Source organism: Cinclus cinclus, chromosome 9 (genome assembly GCF_963662255.1).
Source record: "Cinclus cinclus chromosome 9, bCinCin1.1, whole genome shotgun sequence".
In the NCBI taxonomy this organism is placed as follows: Eukaryota; Metazoa; Chordata; class Aves; order Passeriformes; family Cinclidae; genus Cinclus; species Cinclus cinclus.
Window position 1 is genome coordinate 10,713,819 of NC_085054.1, and position 17,554 is coordinate 10,731,372.

General features: G+C 36.9%; 1 protein-coding gene across 16 annotated transcripts in view; it reads left to right on the forward strand.

Moving 5' to 3' along the window:
• The first annotated feature begins 8,321 nt into the window (after window positions 1-8,321).
• LOC134047426 (sodium channel protein type 2 subunit alpha-like) overlaps window positions 8,322-17,554 on the forward strand; it is a 43,402-nt gene continuing 34,169 nt past the window's right edge. For 11 of the 16 annotated variants that reach the window (XM_062498552.1, XM_062498547.1, XM_062498554.1 and 8 more), the window contains exons 1-7: window positions 8,322-8,594; window positions 10,313-10,431; window positions 11,729-11,818; window positions 12,653-12,781; window positions 13,399-13,490; window positions 14,348-14,584; window positions 16,673-16,736. In XM_062498552.1, coding sequence (XP_062354536.1) covers window positions 8,322-8,594; window positions 10,313-10,431; window positions 11,729-11,818; window positions 12,653-12,781; window positions 13,399-13,490; window positions 14,348-14,584; window positions 16,673-16,736 — 1,004 coding nt within the window. Of the gene's footprint in view, window positions 8,595-10,312; window positions 10,432-11,728; window positions 11,819-12,652; window positions 12,782-13,207; window positions 13,300-13,398; window positions 13,491-14,347; window positions 14,585-16,672; window positions 16,737-17,554 lie in introns of all 16 variants that reach the window. The other 5 variants (XM_062498550.1, XM_062498549.1, XM_062498558.1 and 2 more) reach the window with 1 other exon arrangement.

Here is a 17,554-nt window from a genome sequence, read left to right on the forward strand (position 1 = left end):
CCTGGTTTGTTTGGGGTTTTTTTGGTCATGAATTTGACACGAGGAAAAAGGCTATCAATGCTTCCCCTAATTCTGTTATGCCCACTCTAAGTGCTGTGCTGTTTATAATTTTACCGTGTTCTGCAAGTTCCTGCATTGCTGTTAAGGTGTATGTATTTTTGGTATATATTTTCTGCTGTAGGTAGAGGAGTTTCTTTGACTCTCCAAAACATTTTGATTTGTCTGTACCCTCCTGACACCTTTGCTTGATGGGTATTGCCATGGCTATTCCATAGATACTGTGTCAAGGAGAAGACCTGAACTTACATTATTTTTTTCATATTTTTAAAACATTTAAAACCAGTTTTCATATTCATAAAAAACAGTGGGGTTTTTTTGTAAACTCACAGAAATGCACAGTAAGTAAATTTTTAATATTAAGTGAATTTTTAATAATGTAAGCGAATTTTTAATATTAATGTGCCATGTAAATTGAATTGGTCAAGACAGAATATGCAGATGACAACTAACGAGGTACAGACTAGTAACATGCTGTGGAACACAAGTCACAGGAGGTGAGGACCAGAGCAGACATGTGAGAGAAACTTCATTCTGTGATAAAGCCTTGACAATGGACTTCCATTTAGAAGTTCTGTCCACAGGAATGAACTATTTGGGAGTAATGCTGATGCCACTGTTTATACTGCAGCCAGTCTCAGATTCACAGGATGGGTCAGGGTGGAAGGGACCAGGGAGCCATCTGGTCCAACCTCCCTGCTCAAGCAATGTCATTCAGAGCACGTGGCAGTCTCTACAAAAAGAAAGCTTTGCTTTCTTAATAATTGAATCTCCAATAAAACGAAAAAACAACCAACCAAAAAACTAAAAATGAAGTTTTTAAAGGCCATCATGGCGTCAAGTGTTGTAGCATATTCTCACTTTCCTTCTTGTGCTCTCATGTTCATTGGGAAGCAGATAATGAACTTTTTCAGTGAGGCTGACAGCCTGAAAGTCTCTTGTACCAGCACAGCATTGTGTTTCAGGCTGTTGAACTGAACAGAATAATTGGTATTGAACTCTCAATTCAGTTTTACAGGCTTATTCTACTTCTGTGGCTTTTTTAATGGAGGTCATTAGTAAACGATTTATTTCTGATACGTACAAAAATTCAGTAATATACTGGAAGGAGCAAAATCCTTTTTGGACCTGACAGGTGAACCTTTTGAAGAACATCCTGCCATACATCTCTGTGTTGATGTACATTGATGCCATTTTCCACTTTTGGTGTGTTTTCAGGAAGCCCTAGAATGGATGTGGGAATTTTGCCCCCACATTTGCAGAACAGTAGCTGAGTCTTTCTAGGAAATTTGACTAGCACAGAAAGTAGACTCAGATTACACTAATGAGGCCATTAAATGAGATATAGGGAGCCCGTCTGGCCAGAAAGAGGAACGGGAAGAGGTCTGGCTGTACTTACTCCTTGCTTTATGTCTTTTACATTTTGCAGCCAGTTTTCACATTCTGTGTGTTTACTTGGGTGGAAGAGTTGCTTTTTTCCTCCATCTGCACTTTTTTTTTTCTGTGTTCTCTTATTTGCCAAAAGGAAAAAAAAAATCTTTTCAAAAATTTGAGGGAGAAGACCTGACATAAATAAACCTAACAAAGCATATTGGTTTTCTGAAGTCTGCCAAATTTATGTCTGTTCAGTTATGCTCTCTGACCATTTTACAGAGGTCTTCATTTTCTTCGTGGAAAATCAAAGTGGAATGAGATGGCTAAGTTTTAAAATAGTTGTTAGAAACATCTAATAAAATTCAGTCATGTTTACTAGGTCACAATACCAATGTTACCTGTAACAGCAAATAAAATTAAAGTTTGCTTCAGAATTGTAACAGTTTTCAGTCAATGGAAAAAAAATATTTTCTGTTATAGGTAGATATGTTCTTTTCTGCTATGCTCTAAATGATAATGTTTTGAGCTTTCTGGTAGATAAAAACCAAACAGTGTACAGTTTAAGGATTCAAGAACATTTTTTTACTGTTTAAAATCTGGTGAAACATAGGTTTATGTTCTGTAGAATGTAGAACATAGAATTTGTGTATTTTTAGTTTATTATTATTCAAGAGGACTTTTCTAATATAAAAAAATCTTAAGGTTGTTAAACTTTGCTTTGGGGGAGCTTTTCATTCCTATAATATTAATATGCTTTTGGTGTCTTCTGTGTATTACCATAAGTTCATAAATTAAAGTCAGAGACTACTGAATTGAAAATAGCTAGTTTAGAATACCTTTGGAACTGATATAGGTCATGTAAAGCAAGTTTCATGTAAGGAGTAGAATCCATTAAACTGAACAGAAATGCATTTTGTCTTCCATAAGAATTTATTTTGATTTTAAAAATTATTTTCATGGACAAGCTATAGAGAATGAAATGACTTACAGACAAAAGAATGACATGGTAAAATACTTCTTCAAAAATCAGCTGTCCCACTTAGTGCTATTGCATTAGCACAGTCTTTTGTTGAGAAGTATCAGGGGTGAAATGTGGCATAGATCTAATCTATTCAGTCTCAAAGCAATAAATAATTCAGAAACCTTTTAGTTCTTATTGATGTTTAGGAGCAGATGCATTCTAGATTAAACCACTGTCCTAAGAATTTTCTGGATTTGTCTTATAGCCTCCTGCTTGTTTTGCAAACAGTCACAGAATTCTGAAATTGATGTAGCAGTAATAAACCCAGCTTATTTTCTGTAGAAACTGAAGGCTGCATCACTGTTCAATGAGCAATATATTAGTTAATAGAGTAAGTCTCAATTTATATAATAGAATTAAATATCTGTGGAAAAAAACACCTTATGTTTTTTATATACAGAAATGCACAAAAAAAGAGCATAGCAAAGAAAATATCTGTAAATTTACTTAGAACTCATCAGATTTGATCACTTGCCTAAATGAAATTCACTCAACATGTTTACTGACAATCATGAAGGTAGCTTCTTATTTTTAATGAAATTTCATACACCTGAGATTTAGATGGTTTTTGGGACGTAGTAATTTCAATAGTATGTCTTCCATAGTACACTGGAAGCTTTATTCAAATTACTCAAGTAACATAATGAAATGTACCATGGCAGAGAGAACAATGGAAACAATACTGTAAAAATTCATCATTATGTTGTAGAATATATAGTAGGAAGAGCACATGTGTTATTCCTACCTCTGAAAAATGTTAAGATAAAACTACTACGTTAGGGAAACACATTTTGTCAGTACTGAGGGTTTGTTGCTGACTGGTTTGGGTTTAAGTCTGACCATTATTTTTTCAAATATTTAAATAAATATAGAAACAAATACATATATATATGTGTGTGTGTGTGTATATATATATGTGGAAACAATAAAAACTATATATTCGTGCTTTTTTTCATAGCCCAGTGGACTCAAGCTTAAAACCTCAAAATTAATTTAAATTATTCTGGTGCTTTTCTTTGCATACATATTAAAAATATTTTCTAGAAGATAATTTAAAAATTATTCTTCCTTACTCAATCATGCTCCATAAGAATATATTTATGTTAACATTAATATCAGGTTGTTAACTGACTCATTCCTGCCCCAGGAGTTTCCTCTCACTACTGTGCTGCTACAGAGTCTGTGGTATGTAGTGGTATTTTCTGTAATCTTTCATTTGTAATTTGAATTTTCTGTCCTTCTTGATGTACAGAGTCTCCAATCAGGCTTACATGCACAACATAGCCATGAAAGATGAGAAGCCTATTTCTTAAGAGTAAGCTGAGAAAATGGGGCTTTAAGTGTTTGGTTTTGCTTTTTACTGATGGTGGATTTTTTAATGTTGGTCTTTGAGAAGGACCTTTGTGGAATTTTTTGGATGGAAGGGTAACAGTTTCTTCAGGATTCACATGAAATTTGTTTTCTGGTTTGACTGTTAGTATCTCTTTGTTCATAATACAGATGCCATCAAAATTGCAGAAAAGAGACACATTTAAGTTATTAAACCAACCCATCTCGCTTTATCCTTTTTTTTTTGTTTTTTTCATTCTGCTTCCTTCTTGGGTAAAGTGATTTCCATGCGATAACAGTATAAGCAGCTTCAATTTCTTCCACAATGTTACAACATTTATATATTTACAGTACTCTAAAAAAAGTCATGACAGGGAAACAGTCACTGAACTGTAAATCAAGAAGCATTTAAGTGTGGATTTTTTTCCAAGCATGGGCTGTGACTAGGCTGCTAGTATAAGGCATTCGCAGAAGAGATTTGTCATGTAGTGGAAAATAACTTTTTTGTTTTGTGTTAACATTGAAAATTGTGCTGCAGTCATTGGCTGTGTTATCTCTAGAGAGAAATGCTGGAGTTCATCTCAGCCCTAAGGGTGCCACTTAAGCCTTGCTGAATAAACCAGCAAAATATGAGCACACAAGTGGAAAGATTGGTTTTCATTCTGATAACAACTGCAATAACTCAGAAAAACTGCCATAAGGCCCTAGTGGTATTTGGTAAAATGAACAGTCATGAACTTTCTGTTTTATGCATTATCGACCTCTAAAGAGTAAATTTAGCCAAGATGCATAGACAGACATAACAGTTAGTGATATTTTCAAGTACGTTTTGATAACAAGTAGTTTCTGTGGGCATTGCATTTGTCACTTTCCAAGGCTATGTGCCTAATGTTGACTAGAAAGCTATTTTTAGTGTTGTAGAGTCCTTATCCAAGTAGTGGAACATCCTCTAAAAGACTAGATGGATGTCATGGTATATGTTTGCATTCTTGTCCAGTATCTCTTTTGTTTGTTTGTTTGTTTGTTTTGTTTGCTTAGTTTTGTTTGGTTGGGTTTTGTTGTTGACATTCTTGTTTCTGAATATAATCACTGAAAAACAGAGTTGACTTTTTCTTAGACTGCCAAGTGTACTCCTGTTTATTCATAGGTGTGGTGGACTGGTCAGTGGTGTGTAGGTGTGCTGAAAAGTTGTATTTTATTCAGCCTGTAAAGAGCAACATTCTTGTGACAGGGCAGCACCATATGTACAGCTCCTGTTTTATTTGGTTATATGATAGAAGTTGCTCTAGTAGCTGTAGATCTTGCTTTCTTGTCTCTCCAACTCTAGAAGATTTAGTGCAACCATCTAAACATTTTAGATAATAAGGGAGTGTTTGTGGACTACTTATAACATTAACTGTTGTTTGCCTCATTCATGAAATGCAAATTTTATTCCAAGTGCTGTCCTCAGAATCTTTTACAATACATGTAGTACTGGTATATAAAAAGTCATTCCTATATGTTACAGACTTTTTTTTAAGGAAAACAGACTACTTAAGTTAATACCGCTACCACCTTGGTGTAGGAGAAAGCCCCTACTGGTAAGAACTTTCCTTGACATAAAAAAAAAAAAAAGAATATATATATATAGACTCAGCTGCTTGCACTAAGGAAATTCTTGTGAGTTTTCAGCTTACAAATGAAGAAGTAGATAATACCTACCCCTCCATTTCATAAAAAAATCAAACCCAGAGTTGTAAGCTAAATAAATGATGCTAAAGGTACCAAGTAATACTTGTGTTACCTTGGCTCTTAGGTAAAAATGAAGCTTATAGAAAGAGATCATGTTCTTTCTTGAAAGACAGATCTCTCTCCCGTTTTGCTGGTGAAGGTTTCCTGGGTATTTAGAGCCACGGGTGTCATTCAGCCTCTGAAGGAAAAGTACCTTTTGAGACACAGCTGGTTCTCAGTCCAGGCACAACTGGGCAGATCTTCAGGTTCACTGGTGCAGAGGATTAGAGAAGGATTTTCCCCAAAAGGCTAAACAACTATCAAATCTTGCATTTGGAAATGGCGAATCTCTTTAAGATGGAACAGGTGAGATTAAGCATTTTTAAATAAATGAGAAAAAATTGGCATTCTCAGGCTTTCTTTTTCTGAGAAAAAAAACAACAACAAAACCTGTCTGCGTTTTCTTACAGTGCTTAGCAGCTGACATGAAAATGTCTTATTTTTTAAAATTATTTATTAGGAAATTTCTCACTTTACTAGTCAGTGTAAAGAGCCCTTCCCCCTTTTGGTGTCTATTTTTTTGTGTGCCAAAGGCTTGGAACCTGTTGTGGCTCAGCTGAAAAAGCAGGGATTTGAAGGCTGTCCACAACTCCCGCTGACTAATTCTGAAGAAAAGACAGCTTGCATGATGGGTTGTCTGTCCATGGCAATCTAGTTCCTGCTGTAAAATTGTTAAAATTAGAAAATTTCCTCAACTAACATTAAGTTGACATAGAAGAGGCAGCTATCTGTGTCATGGGTTATTTTACTTTGGAGCTGTTACACTTCATGAAAAAGTCTGCCGTCAGTATTTTTCCATCCCAGCGCATCCTCACTGCACACACTGGGGTCAGGAGAACTGGCTCACTCCGTGGCTTTTGGGGTGGCAGGAGCCCATAGCATTTGCCATCACCTAAATCATGTTTAAGTTTTCTCCTCTTGCCTGTGGTCGCTGTGAGCAGTGATTCAGGGGTGGGGGTGCTGGACGGGCTCCGGGCACAGAGCCCAGGGCTGCCAGCGCCTCAAGGAAAACACGTCTGGAAAAGCAGAACACCACAGGTCAAGGTGAGGAGCGCTCCGTGAGAGGGTGAGAAAAGGCTCTGACTCCCAGGTCAGGGGAACAGGAGTGGAAGGAGGGGGCTGCAGGTGCTGGGGCAGAAATTCCCTGGAAGCTGTGGGACCAGCCTTGCTGAAGCAGGTGTTTCGTGGCAGTCATAGAGGAGAGTGCCAGAGCAGACACCCAGCCTGCAGCCTCTGAGGAGGCACTGGAGAAAGTGAATATTGCTTGAGGGAGAGGCATGTACAAAACCCACATTGGAGCAACCTTATCCTGAGGCTTTACAGCCTGTGTGAGGGACCCAGGCTGGAGGAAGGGAGAAACAGGATGAAGGAGTGGCAAAGAAGAACTGCAATTGTCTGACCCCAGCCCCATTCCCCACCTTCCCCATGCCTCCTGGGGAGGGAGGAGTAGTAGGAGTTGAGAGTGAAACGGTGAAGTTGAGCCTAGAACGAAGCCCCAAAGGGTAAATTCTTTTAGGACTGATGGTTATTACCTTCCAGTTCTCCTTTAATTGGCAGTAAGTTATTTTTCCCTAAGTGAGTCTGTTTTGCCCATGGCAGTGATTTGTAAATTATTTGTTTGTTTTTTTTAATACCTGGCCTTTTTCACTTCATTCTCCCCTGTGCAGTTCCTTTTGTGGAGGGTGAGTGGGAGAGCAGCCAGCCAAGGTCGACTCACCACATTGTTGAGTTGACAAAGGCTACAATACTTAATGACTGTGAGCAAGTGGGACTGGATTCCATCTCGTATCTGTTCAAAAAAATGGGTTTGTTCTGAAGATACTGTACCCTTAAGTGTTAACTGTACACACAAGGTGAAAAATACAAGCTAGAAAGAAATGATCAATTAATGATTGTTGTAATTCAATGAATTTATTAAGTATATTGAAAATATCCTTGGTCTCAAAGAGAGTATTGTAATTTTGATTATGCTGTGATTTTTTTTTGTATAAATCGAAAACATTTCATCCATCATAACTTTCTTAATTATGGAGCTAACACCATCAAAGTTATAATTGAAAATCAGGTAGATACGAATCAGAAAGCCTAAAAGAGAAAGACTAAACTTCAGTTGGTTTCTGCCTGTGAATATGGCTTTAAATATACAATGTCTTTTTATAGTACCTAATAGTATAATATGAACATTAGTTTGGCAATTACAGTATAAGCCACCAGATGGAGTAATGTTGCCATCAGAAATTGAGAGTAATAAAAATATCATGCTTTTTCTTTCTATTTTTGTAATATAAATGCAAGATTGTGGTGGTGTGCAAAAAAGGCATAAATCTGTGTGTTGGAGGTTGTGACCATTGACTGTAGTACTTAGCTGTGTTAAAACATTTTTTACTTTTTCACAATAAGGTAACTTAATGTTAGGCTAGGGAAAGTGAGAATGTTTTTCATTTTGTTTGTTGTGAGGTATTAATCTGAGTTGACGAACTGTCAGAAAATTTGATCTCTTTTTTTCTTTCATGGTTTTTCTCTTCTTAACTTCTATGTCTTTGCCATGAGTAGCTAATTTTCTATTAAATATCTGACTGTTAATTGAAATACTTCTTGCTACAATGCTTTTTAAAGAGAAAAGAGGCAGATGCTGACTATGCCAAAAGATTTTATTTGGGGATTTTGTTGGTGGTGCAACCTTCTGTTTCTTCTTTCTTTTTCCTGCATGTCTTCCTAGGATCTTCTTGCACAAGAGCCTAAAAGCATTTAACATTTGCAGAATGAAAAGATGGCGCAGGCAATGCTGGTACCACCAGGACCTGACAGCTTCTTCTATTTCACTGAAGAATCCCTTGCAGCTATTGAAAAACGTATTGCTGATGAAAAATTTCATTGTCACCAAGATGAGCCTACAGATGATGCTGGTCATGAAGAAAATCACCCAAAACCAAATAATGACTTAGAGGCAGGAAAGACACTGCCATTTATTTATGGTGATATTCCTCCAGGAATGGTGTCTGAACCTCTGGAGGACCTGGACCCGTATTACATTAATAAAAAAGTAAGTGTTTTGTATGAAGAATGTAATTAGAGCACTCCTGTTTAACTGTAACCTGATAAATGCTCTGCTGGGGAGTTGGTCAGAAGCCCTGTTTGAAAGCAGTATTATGCAGTAGGTACTATCATGTTAATTATTATGATTTCACTATAAAGACAACTGTGACTCTTGCTTAAGTTGCCTTTTTTTTTTCCTTTAAATTTTAAAGAAAAGGGCACTTTTCTTTTGATTTCTAATGTTATGATATTTTAGTTAATGTATTTTGTGTTAAATATCCTGTAATCTCTTCAGATCTGATTTAATGCTGAATCATTTGAAAACTTTCCATCTCTCTGGCAACTCTCTGGTTTTTTTGGGTTTTTTTAAGAAACATAATACCTGGCATTTAGTTAATTTCAGAAGTCATTAGACAAAGTGCTCATTCAGTCATATGACAGAATAATCTCTGTCAAACATTCTTGAAAATATAATACAAATGTTTGTGTTACATTTTTTTTTTAAAGTGTAAATACTAAACCAGTCCTTGTGTTTGGTGTTGGGTCTATGTTATAGGCTCAATATAGACCTGAAGACAAATCTATATTGATATACATTAGTTTATAGATGATATTTTCATGATTCATTTATAAAAATAAAAAAGGAGGAAAAGAGCAAGGTGTTTACTTTGGTAAGCACAGATGAAGGAAAGTTGATTTTATATAGGCGTGTGAAGTGAAATGATGTCAAGAAAGAAAAAAAAACCCTGAGTCTACAATTAAAAAGGCAGTACAAAACAAGGAGCAAGTGGTTATTTTATTGTGTAATCAATAAAATGCTTGTTGAATTAAAAACATAGAACAGGATCTTGAAATTAAGTACTGGATAATCAACAAAATAGTATCTTACAAGATAAGAATTTAACCAAAGAGTTGTATTATATGTGTAATAAGCAACTTAATTAAATCAGGGTTTTTGTTCTAGTATAAAATGTTCATGACAAATAATCACATATAGTTTTTCTAGTTATTTTAGTTCTTTTTCTCTTAACTTCACAAACACTATTGACAAATGACCTATTTCTTTTAGAGTAAAATGTTATTGGAAAACAGAAATACTCAGTGGTATAACCTGCTTATTTCTGGATATTAGTTTTTGGGAGACTAATCATTAAATTTAGATTGAATTAAGATTTCATTAGATGATATTTTCATTGTGTCTCCTATTCAAAATCAAAAATGATTACACTGATGATACTAGTGACAGCTGCACAAGCAACAGAAGTAGTAAAGCCAAGGATTTTAAAGGCCAAGGATGTCTTACCCCAAAAGCAGTTTTAACATGCTGAAATGGTTAAATGATTCCTTGTGAGGTCCCAGAACTGGTTACTTACACACTTTGTTTTGCATTGCCAGCTTTGTTCTGAAGTGCAAGTAAGAGAGATTCATTAAATTTAAATGTAAAAAGTCACAATTTTAATTATAGTTTGAATGCAATTACTTAATCCTTGAAAGTGAAATCTGTAATGCAGATTTTAAGAGCACAGAGACAAAGAATGCATGGTGTAGCATTTTCATTGCTCATGTGAAAATTTAGAATCTGTTCTTTCCTTCCATAGTTCTACTGAAAATAAGTTTGGCTACTTAGATGTATGTAAGCAGCCTCTATTATGGCAAGGTTGCTAAAATGTATCCTTAATTTCCTAACCCTGCCACCCCCATGCCCTTTTTGTCTATTTTTTAAAGACATTTATAGTGCTGGATAAAGCGAAGACAATCCACAGGTTCAGTGCCACACCTGCCTTGTACCTTTTATCTCCTTTCAATATCACTAGAAGACTAGCTATTAAGATTTTGGTTCATTCATATCCTTTTCAAGTGGCTTGTTAAAAATACTGATTAATATTACTAATGTTAACACTAGGAGTTTTGATTTAGTGTTTGAATGTGTTCCTGCCTTTAATTCTTTCAAACTCAGTCTGAGTTAAGATTAGTCACTTGACCTGCTGATTAAATTCAGAAGAGGAGAAGTCATTAGTGGAGTTCCCTAAGGTGCAGTATTGAACCAAACCCTGTCTAAAATCTTTATGGATGACCTGGATGAAGGGAGTGAGTGTACCCTTGGTAGATCTGTGGATATCACCAAGTTTAGTCAGTGTCAATCTGCTGGAGGGTAGGAAAGCCCTGCAGAGGGACCTGGGCAGGCTGGATCAATGGGTCAGACCAAGAGCCATGAGGTTCTACATGACCAAGTGTTGGGTCCTGCATGTTGGCCACAACAGCCCTGTGCTGTGCTACAGGCTGGGGGCAGAGTGGCTGGCAAGTGGTGCAGTGGGCAAGGACCTGGGGGTGCTGGTTGACAGCAGCTGAACACGAGCCAGTGCGTGCCCAGATAGCCAAGAAAGCCAATGGCATCCTGGCCTGGATCAGCAGTAGTGTGACCAACAGGGCCAGGACAATGACTGTCCCCCTGTACTCAGCTCTGCTGAGGTCACCTTGAGCTCTGGGCCCCTCAGTTCAGAAAGGACATTGAGGTGCTGGAGTGTGTCCAGAGAGGGACGCAGCGTTGGTGAAGGGTCTAGAGAGTGAGTCCTGTGAGGAGCAGCTGAGGGAACTGGGGGTGTTTAGCCTGGAGAACAGCAGGATCAGAGGGACCTTACTGCTCTCTACAACTCACTGGAAGGAGGGTGTAGCCAGGTGGGGGACAGCCTCTTCTCCCAGGTAACCAGTGACACGACAAGAGGAAATGGCCTCAAGCTGCACCAGGGAAGTTCAGTTTAGACATCAGGAGGAATTTCCTCACAGAAGAGGTTTTCAGGCATTGGAATGGACTTCCCAGGGAAGTGGTAGAGTCAATATCCCTGGAGATGTTCAGGAAATGACTGGATGTGCCATGTAGTGTCATGGTCTAGTTGACAAGCGAAGAGTCAAAAGTTGGACTTGGTGACCTTTGTGGTCTTTCCCAACCTAAAATTATTCTGTGATAGGTGTATAACCATAATTTTTGTGAAATAGCTTTGCATTATTTATGACATTGCTAGTGATAGTAAACTGATTTGTATTGTACATGTTGTCAGCATTTTACATCCTGGTCAATTCCTTTTATTTTGTGTTAAGCAAATTTGGCTTTTAAAAGGAGTATGTTCCTTAACTATGGTCAACATGGTTCAACAAGGTCATTATGCTCACTATCTTGGCAAATTGTGTATTTATGACATGGAGGAATCTCCCAGAATGGGCGAAGAATGTAGAGTAAGTATTCTTAAATAGGCTAATAATTTTTAAAGTGTTTTCCAAATGAAAAGCAAATGAAGAGCTAGACCATGCAGTTTTACTTACTTGTGTAATACCAGTATTCTCCTTTTTCCTGCTTGGAGTTTGATCCTAGCTGCAACCAAAGCAGCACAGTCCTGCAAGCTCTGCGAAGGAAAGAAGCTGTGACATTGTTAACCTTTTTCTCTGAATAAATGCTGATAAATACTTTCCCTCAGAATGTTTGTTCAAGCAATGTTTTCATGCATTCTCCCTCTCTCCTTAGGAAAAAAAAAAAAGAAAATGGTCATTCAACCCAAAACTACTGACTTTCAGTGTGGAATTTGCTTTCTATAGCCCCTCTGAATTACCTTCATTTTGTGTAGCAAAATCTCATGGGACACACACATTCTTTAAAGAAAATACCTATGCTGAGGATTATTGTATATAATTCTTAAGACTACCTGGTCAGTCATGGACTACCTTCAGTAAATACTAGGTTTCCCTTACCCATGGACTTTATTTCTGATGTGGCAACCAGCTCAATTGTTACTTGAACAAAAATACTTTTTCATGTTGTTCATGTTTATTAGTGCTGAAATTTACAAAATCTTATGCGCTAGAAACTGCAAAAAATATGTTTCAGACAAAATAAAGAAGTATGATCCTATTACCTCACAAAATGGTGGGAAAGCAGTGACACTTTCTGTGAGTTTATAACTGCTGTTCAGCGCAGGTACTAGTTACTGGATTTGAGTTATTTTCCTGTATGCTCATGATGTATCACTGAACAACACAACAGTCTTTAATTTTTGCTTGAATGTTTTCTCATAGGTACACTTTCACTGGCATTTATACTTTTGAATTTCTAGTAAAAGTCTTTGCAAGAGGCTTCTGTATAAATGATTTTACTTGCCTTCGTGACCCCTGGAACTGGCTTGATTTTGTTGTCATTTCCTTTGCGTAAGTATACAATATTTTTGAAAGTAAAATAACAATTTTTTTTGAACCTGTAATAGTTTGTTTGGCTTCTGTTATTTCATATGAAATTAATTGTAGCTGAATTGTGTTTCAAGTTTTTCCACTTGAATATTTTACACTAATGTAGCACATGGCAGAATTAGTAGACTATTCCACAGTACAGAAGATAAACAATCAATTTAAAATAAGATTTTAAAAACAAAAGCAGGTTTCATTTTAAATTTGCAGTTAATGGAAAGCCTTTGGGGTGAATTTCTTAGGGAGAACTTAATTGAAACAGGAAAATATGAATGCAAGTCTTTAAATTAAACTTATTCCTTAAAAAAAAATAGGAATTCTGGATTTCAGGTCCAGGTAAGTAGTATAAGCTCTGCCTCAATTCTGAGTAATTGTGATTTAATCCTACAGGTATATAACAGAATTTGTAAACCTAGGCAATCTTTCAGCTCTTCGAACTTTCAGAGTATTGAGAGCTTTGAAAACTATTTCTGTAATTCCAGGTAAGAAGTAACTGTGTAAAATAGTAGACACTCTACATCACCTCTGTTTAATTTTGTGTGTGCTGTCATTGTGTTTGTGTGTGGAATCCCTCACTACAGATATGTGACAGAGTTTGTGGACCTGGGCAATGTCTCAGCGTTGAGAACATTCAGAGTTCTCCGAGTTTTGAAAACAATATCAGTCATTCCAGGTGAGAGCGAGGTTAAACACTGAGGCTGACTGAAACTGCACAGAAGCTGAACTCTAGTTTTAAACAGAAACAACCAGGTCTTTGACTCAATTTCCATTTCATTTCCTTTTGTAAGTCTCTAAAACAGTCAGCCTCAGAGTTTAATAGTCAACTGCATGAAGAACTCATTTACATGGCCTGTATATTTCTCCATTTAATGATGTCAAATTTTCTCTCCCACATTAAGGATCAAAATTAAGTCTTTTTAATGTGAATGTTTCTTATATGTATTTGTGAAAGACAGTTGGGATTGAAAATTTTAGTGTTTTGTGAAAGTTGAATCCCTGACAAAGGAATAAGATAATAATGATTAGCATGGGGATTGCATGATGTAGTTATTAGCTTATGATGCCTATCTTCACCAAACCCCACCTCCAACAGAAGACAATGCATTAGAATGCAGACATTAAAATTATTACTGAAATAAAATCGTGGTCTCTTTTTGTTTTCTGTTATAGAACCAAATGTGGTGTATTGAAATAGAATACTGTCAAAGGTTTGGAGCAAGAGGCATCAAAAAGAAAATAAAATTAACTATTTTCTTTAGATGTATTGTACATGTATAGAGAGCATGAATTGAAAGTTCTTGATTTGAAGAGCAGGTGCTTTGGAATGTATGCCATTCATTCCCGTTCATATTTTCAAATTACTTTTCAGGAATGATGAAACTTAATGGTAGATTTTCCTTTGAAAAATGCTTTTAAGACTATTTTTTTGAAGCTGTGCATGGTATTTAGTAGTGTGTTGGAGGCATTTACATTGCGTTTTAACTTAGTTAAATATTAAATATTATAGTAAAGATCTGCCTCTGTTTGCAGGCTTGAAGACTATTGTTGGAGCCTTAATTCAGTCTGTGAAGAAGCTCTCGGATGTGATGATCCTGACTGTATTTTGCCTGAGTGTATTTGCATTGATAGGACTGCAGTTGTTCATGGGCAACTTGAAGAATAAATGCCTGTTCTGGCCATCAGAAAATTCAACAGCTTTTAAAAAATATGTAGTTCCATACTTTAATGGTACAGAATTTGACTGGGCAGCGTACATTAACGAAGAAAGTAAGAAATACTTTGTAACTTGCTAAATTTCTTTGTATATAAACCAACACATGATCACAAGATAACTGTTCTATACATCAGACCAAATATTAAAAAAAACCAATTAAATAGATGTCAAAGAATAGGAATTTGTATATATTACATCCCAGATTCATGCTGACATGATTGCTCTTTCCATTAACTGCACTTGGAAATGGGTGTAGAGGCTTAGGTTAGTTTCAGAATCACGGAATCATGCGGGCTGGACAGGATCTCCACGGTCCAGACCAACTGCTGCTCAGCTGCAGGGCCATTTAGAGCAGCTGCTCCATCCCTTGTTGCAGTCAAGTTTTTAGTATCTCTAGGGATTGAGATGCAACAGCTTCTTCTGGGCAGTGTGTGCCAGCATTTGACCAGTCTCACAGAAACTTTCTTGAATATCGTTTCACAATTTCCCATACTTAAATTTTAATTAGTTGTCTCTTATCTTTCTGGAGTATACTCCTGACATGATTTAGTTGAGGTAAGAGTGTTTTTCCAGATTTCTGTCTCTTTTCCCGATCTCAGTGCCTGGCTATCCTCATGGCAAAAATTTCTCCTTATATCTAGTCAGAACCTCTGTTTGTAATTATGCCTGTTTGTCATTCTTCTTGTTGTCTGCCATGCACAATTGAGAAGAACCTGTCTTTTGACAGGTTATCCCCTTGATTACTTCCTTGTAGTCACTGGATGCTTTCTAGCAACTCCCCCCAGAGCCTTCCCTTTGGTGGATGGAACATGCACAGGTTCCTTGTCCTCTTGGCACATGGTGAATACTGCAGCCCCCTCGTGACCTTGGTGACCTTGTGCTCTATTTTATCAATGTCTGCTCGCACTGTAGTGCCAAACCTGGGTGTACTCTAGGTATATACAATACTCTGGGTATAGTCTAATGAGTGCAGAGCTGGGGCTGCAGTCACTTCCCTTGCTCTGTGAGCTGGCCTTCTGTTCCTGCAGCCCTGGAGGCTGTTGCCCCTCTTGGGTGCCAGGGCACACTGCTGGCAGCCTCTCCTGGCTCTCTGTCCAGCAAAATTCCCAGTGCATTTTCTGCAGAGCTGTTGTCAGCCAGTCAGTTCCCAGCCTGTATCACTACAAGGGGCTCTTCCTTCCCAGATACACAGCTGCATCTGTCTTTGCTGAATTGTGAGTCAGCCCGTCTCTCCAGTTTGCCTAGATCTCACTGGGTGGGGCCTACCCTCACTCTTACTAACTTCTTTCCTAATTCATTATTATCTTTCTAACTGTATTATTTTTTGTCTTTTGTTTTAGGGACAGCACAATTGTTAATCATTAATAACGATATATACTTCTCTTTTTTTCTGAAGGCTACCACCTTATAATTAAACGAACAATTCTGTAAAGTTGTTTACAGTACAGCAGCTATAAGATCATTGTAATTGGAACACCTGTCTTCTTTTAAAATGCTGCCTTCATATTTTCCCAGGATGTGCTAGTTAATATTGCTCTGACTTCTAAGTTGCCAGAAACCCATGATAAATATTCCATTTTAAAGGAGATAGGCTTTGCCTGATTACAGTCTACTTACTGAATAAGAGGAGTTTTAAGTTTTGTATTTTCTATCTCTTACCTATTTTGGAAGGGTATCCAGTGTGTAGTGACTCAAGAAAAAAAATATGCAATTTATGTTCTAATAATTGTTCTAGCATTTTATTTTTGCCATGTGTTTTTGTTTTGTTGCCCAGAGAGGTTGTGAATGCCCCATCCCTGGAAGTGTTCAAGGCCAGGTTGCATGGGGCCCTGATCTATTAAGTGGCATTCCTGCCCATGGCAGGGGTTTTGGAAACAGATGAACTTTGAGGTCGCTTCGTACCCAAGAAGTTCTTTGCTTCTGCCAGTTTTTGGGAAACAGTATTTTCTACTGTTGGGAAAACATTCACAGGAGATTATGAACATCCAAAACATGATGACTTGAACATAGGCTCATCCTCACAAAAAAAAAAAAAAAAAAAAAAAAAAAAAGGCAAAACAAAAAAAAAACCAACAACAACAACAAAAAACCCCCATTTCCATTCATTTGTAAATATGTTACTTTTTCTTTTTTTTCTTTAGGTCATTTCTATCGCCCAGAAGGAGCAAAGGATTTTTTGCTTTGTGGCAATAGCACAGATGCAGGGTAAGGTACACTGAAAATGACATACTATCTGTCTAGGCAACATGTAAAAAGTATCAATCTAAACTTTAAAAAGCTAATTTAGTTACCTAATGTCACAGTCAATAATAATATGGTCATGGCTCCTAGTAGCTAGACACTTGAATGAATAAAAATGTTAAATGACAAAATATTATCCTGGAAATTTGTTTTAAAAGCTCATATGTAACTAGAAAATTCCACTTAGCAGGTAGATCTTGTGTTATCAATGGCATAAGAGCATTAACATAGGTTCCCTGCCATTTCTCAATCCTAAAATAGGCATAGAGCACTGAGATTTATAACCAGATTTAAGGAAGACATCTTCAGGCTTCCTCTGTCTGACAGCTGCATGCATTGCTCTCTTTCTGTGACAATATTTTGTAACAAAACCACATAATTCTGTATGCTTATGAATTATGAGTCCATCCCTTGGTTTTGGTTGGTAATAGCTTTAAAACCCACATATTCAAATTATTTTCATAAACATTTAACTTGCATACATAACTATGAGATAATTTTTTGTACGCGTGTAAATGCACATCAAATAGACACAAATACATGAAAAGAAATCTTCATAGTGTTTTTCTGTAGAGGTCTTGGGTACAAGAGCCTCCTCTGTCCTAGCTGAAACAGTGTGCTTACACTTGATATCAAGACTGCATCACCTACTGTCAAAAACAATATGAAAAATGTCATGAGAGAAAAGTATCCCTGTGCTGGTTATTTGCTGCTGACCAGCTGGTAGAATTTGTTAATTACGCTCACAGATGGCAAGAAGCCAAGAGATCTGGTATGCCAAC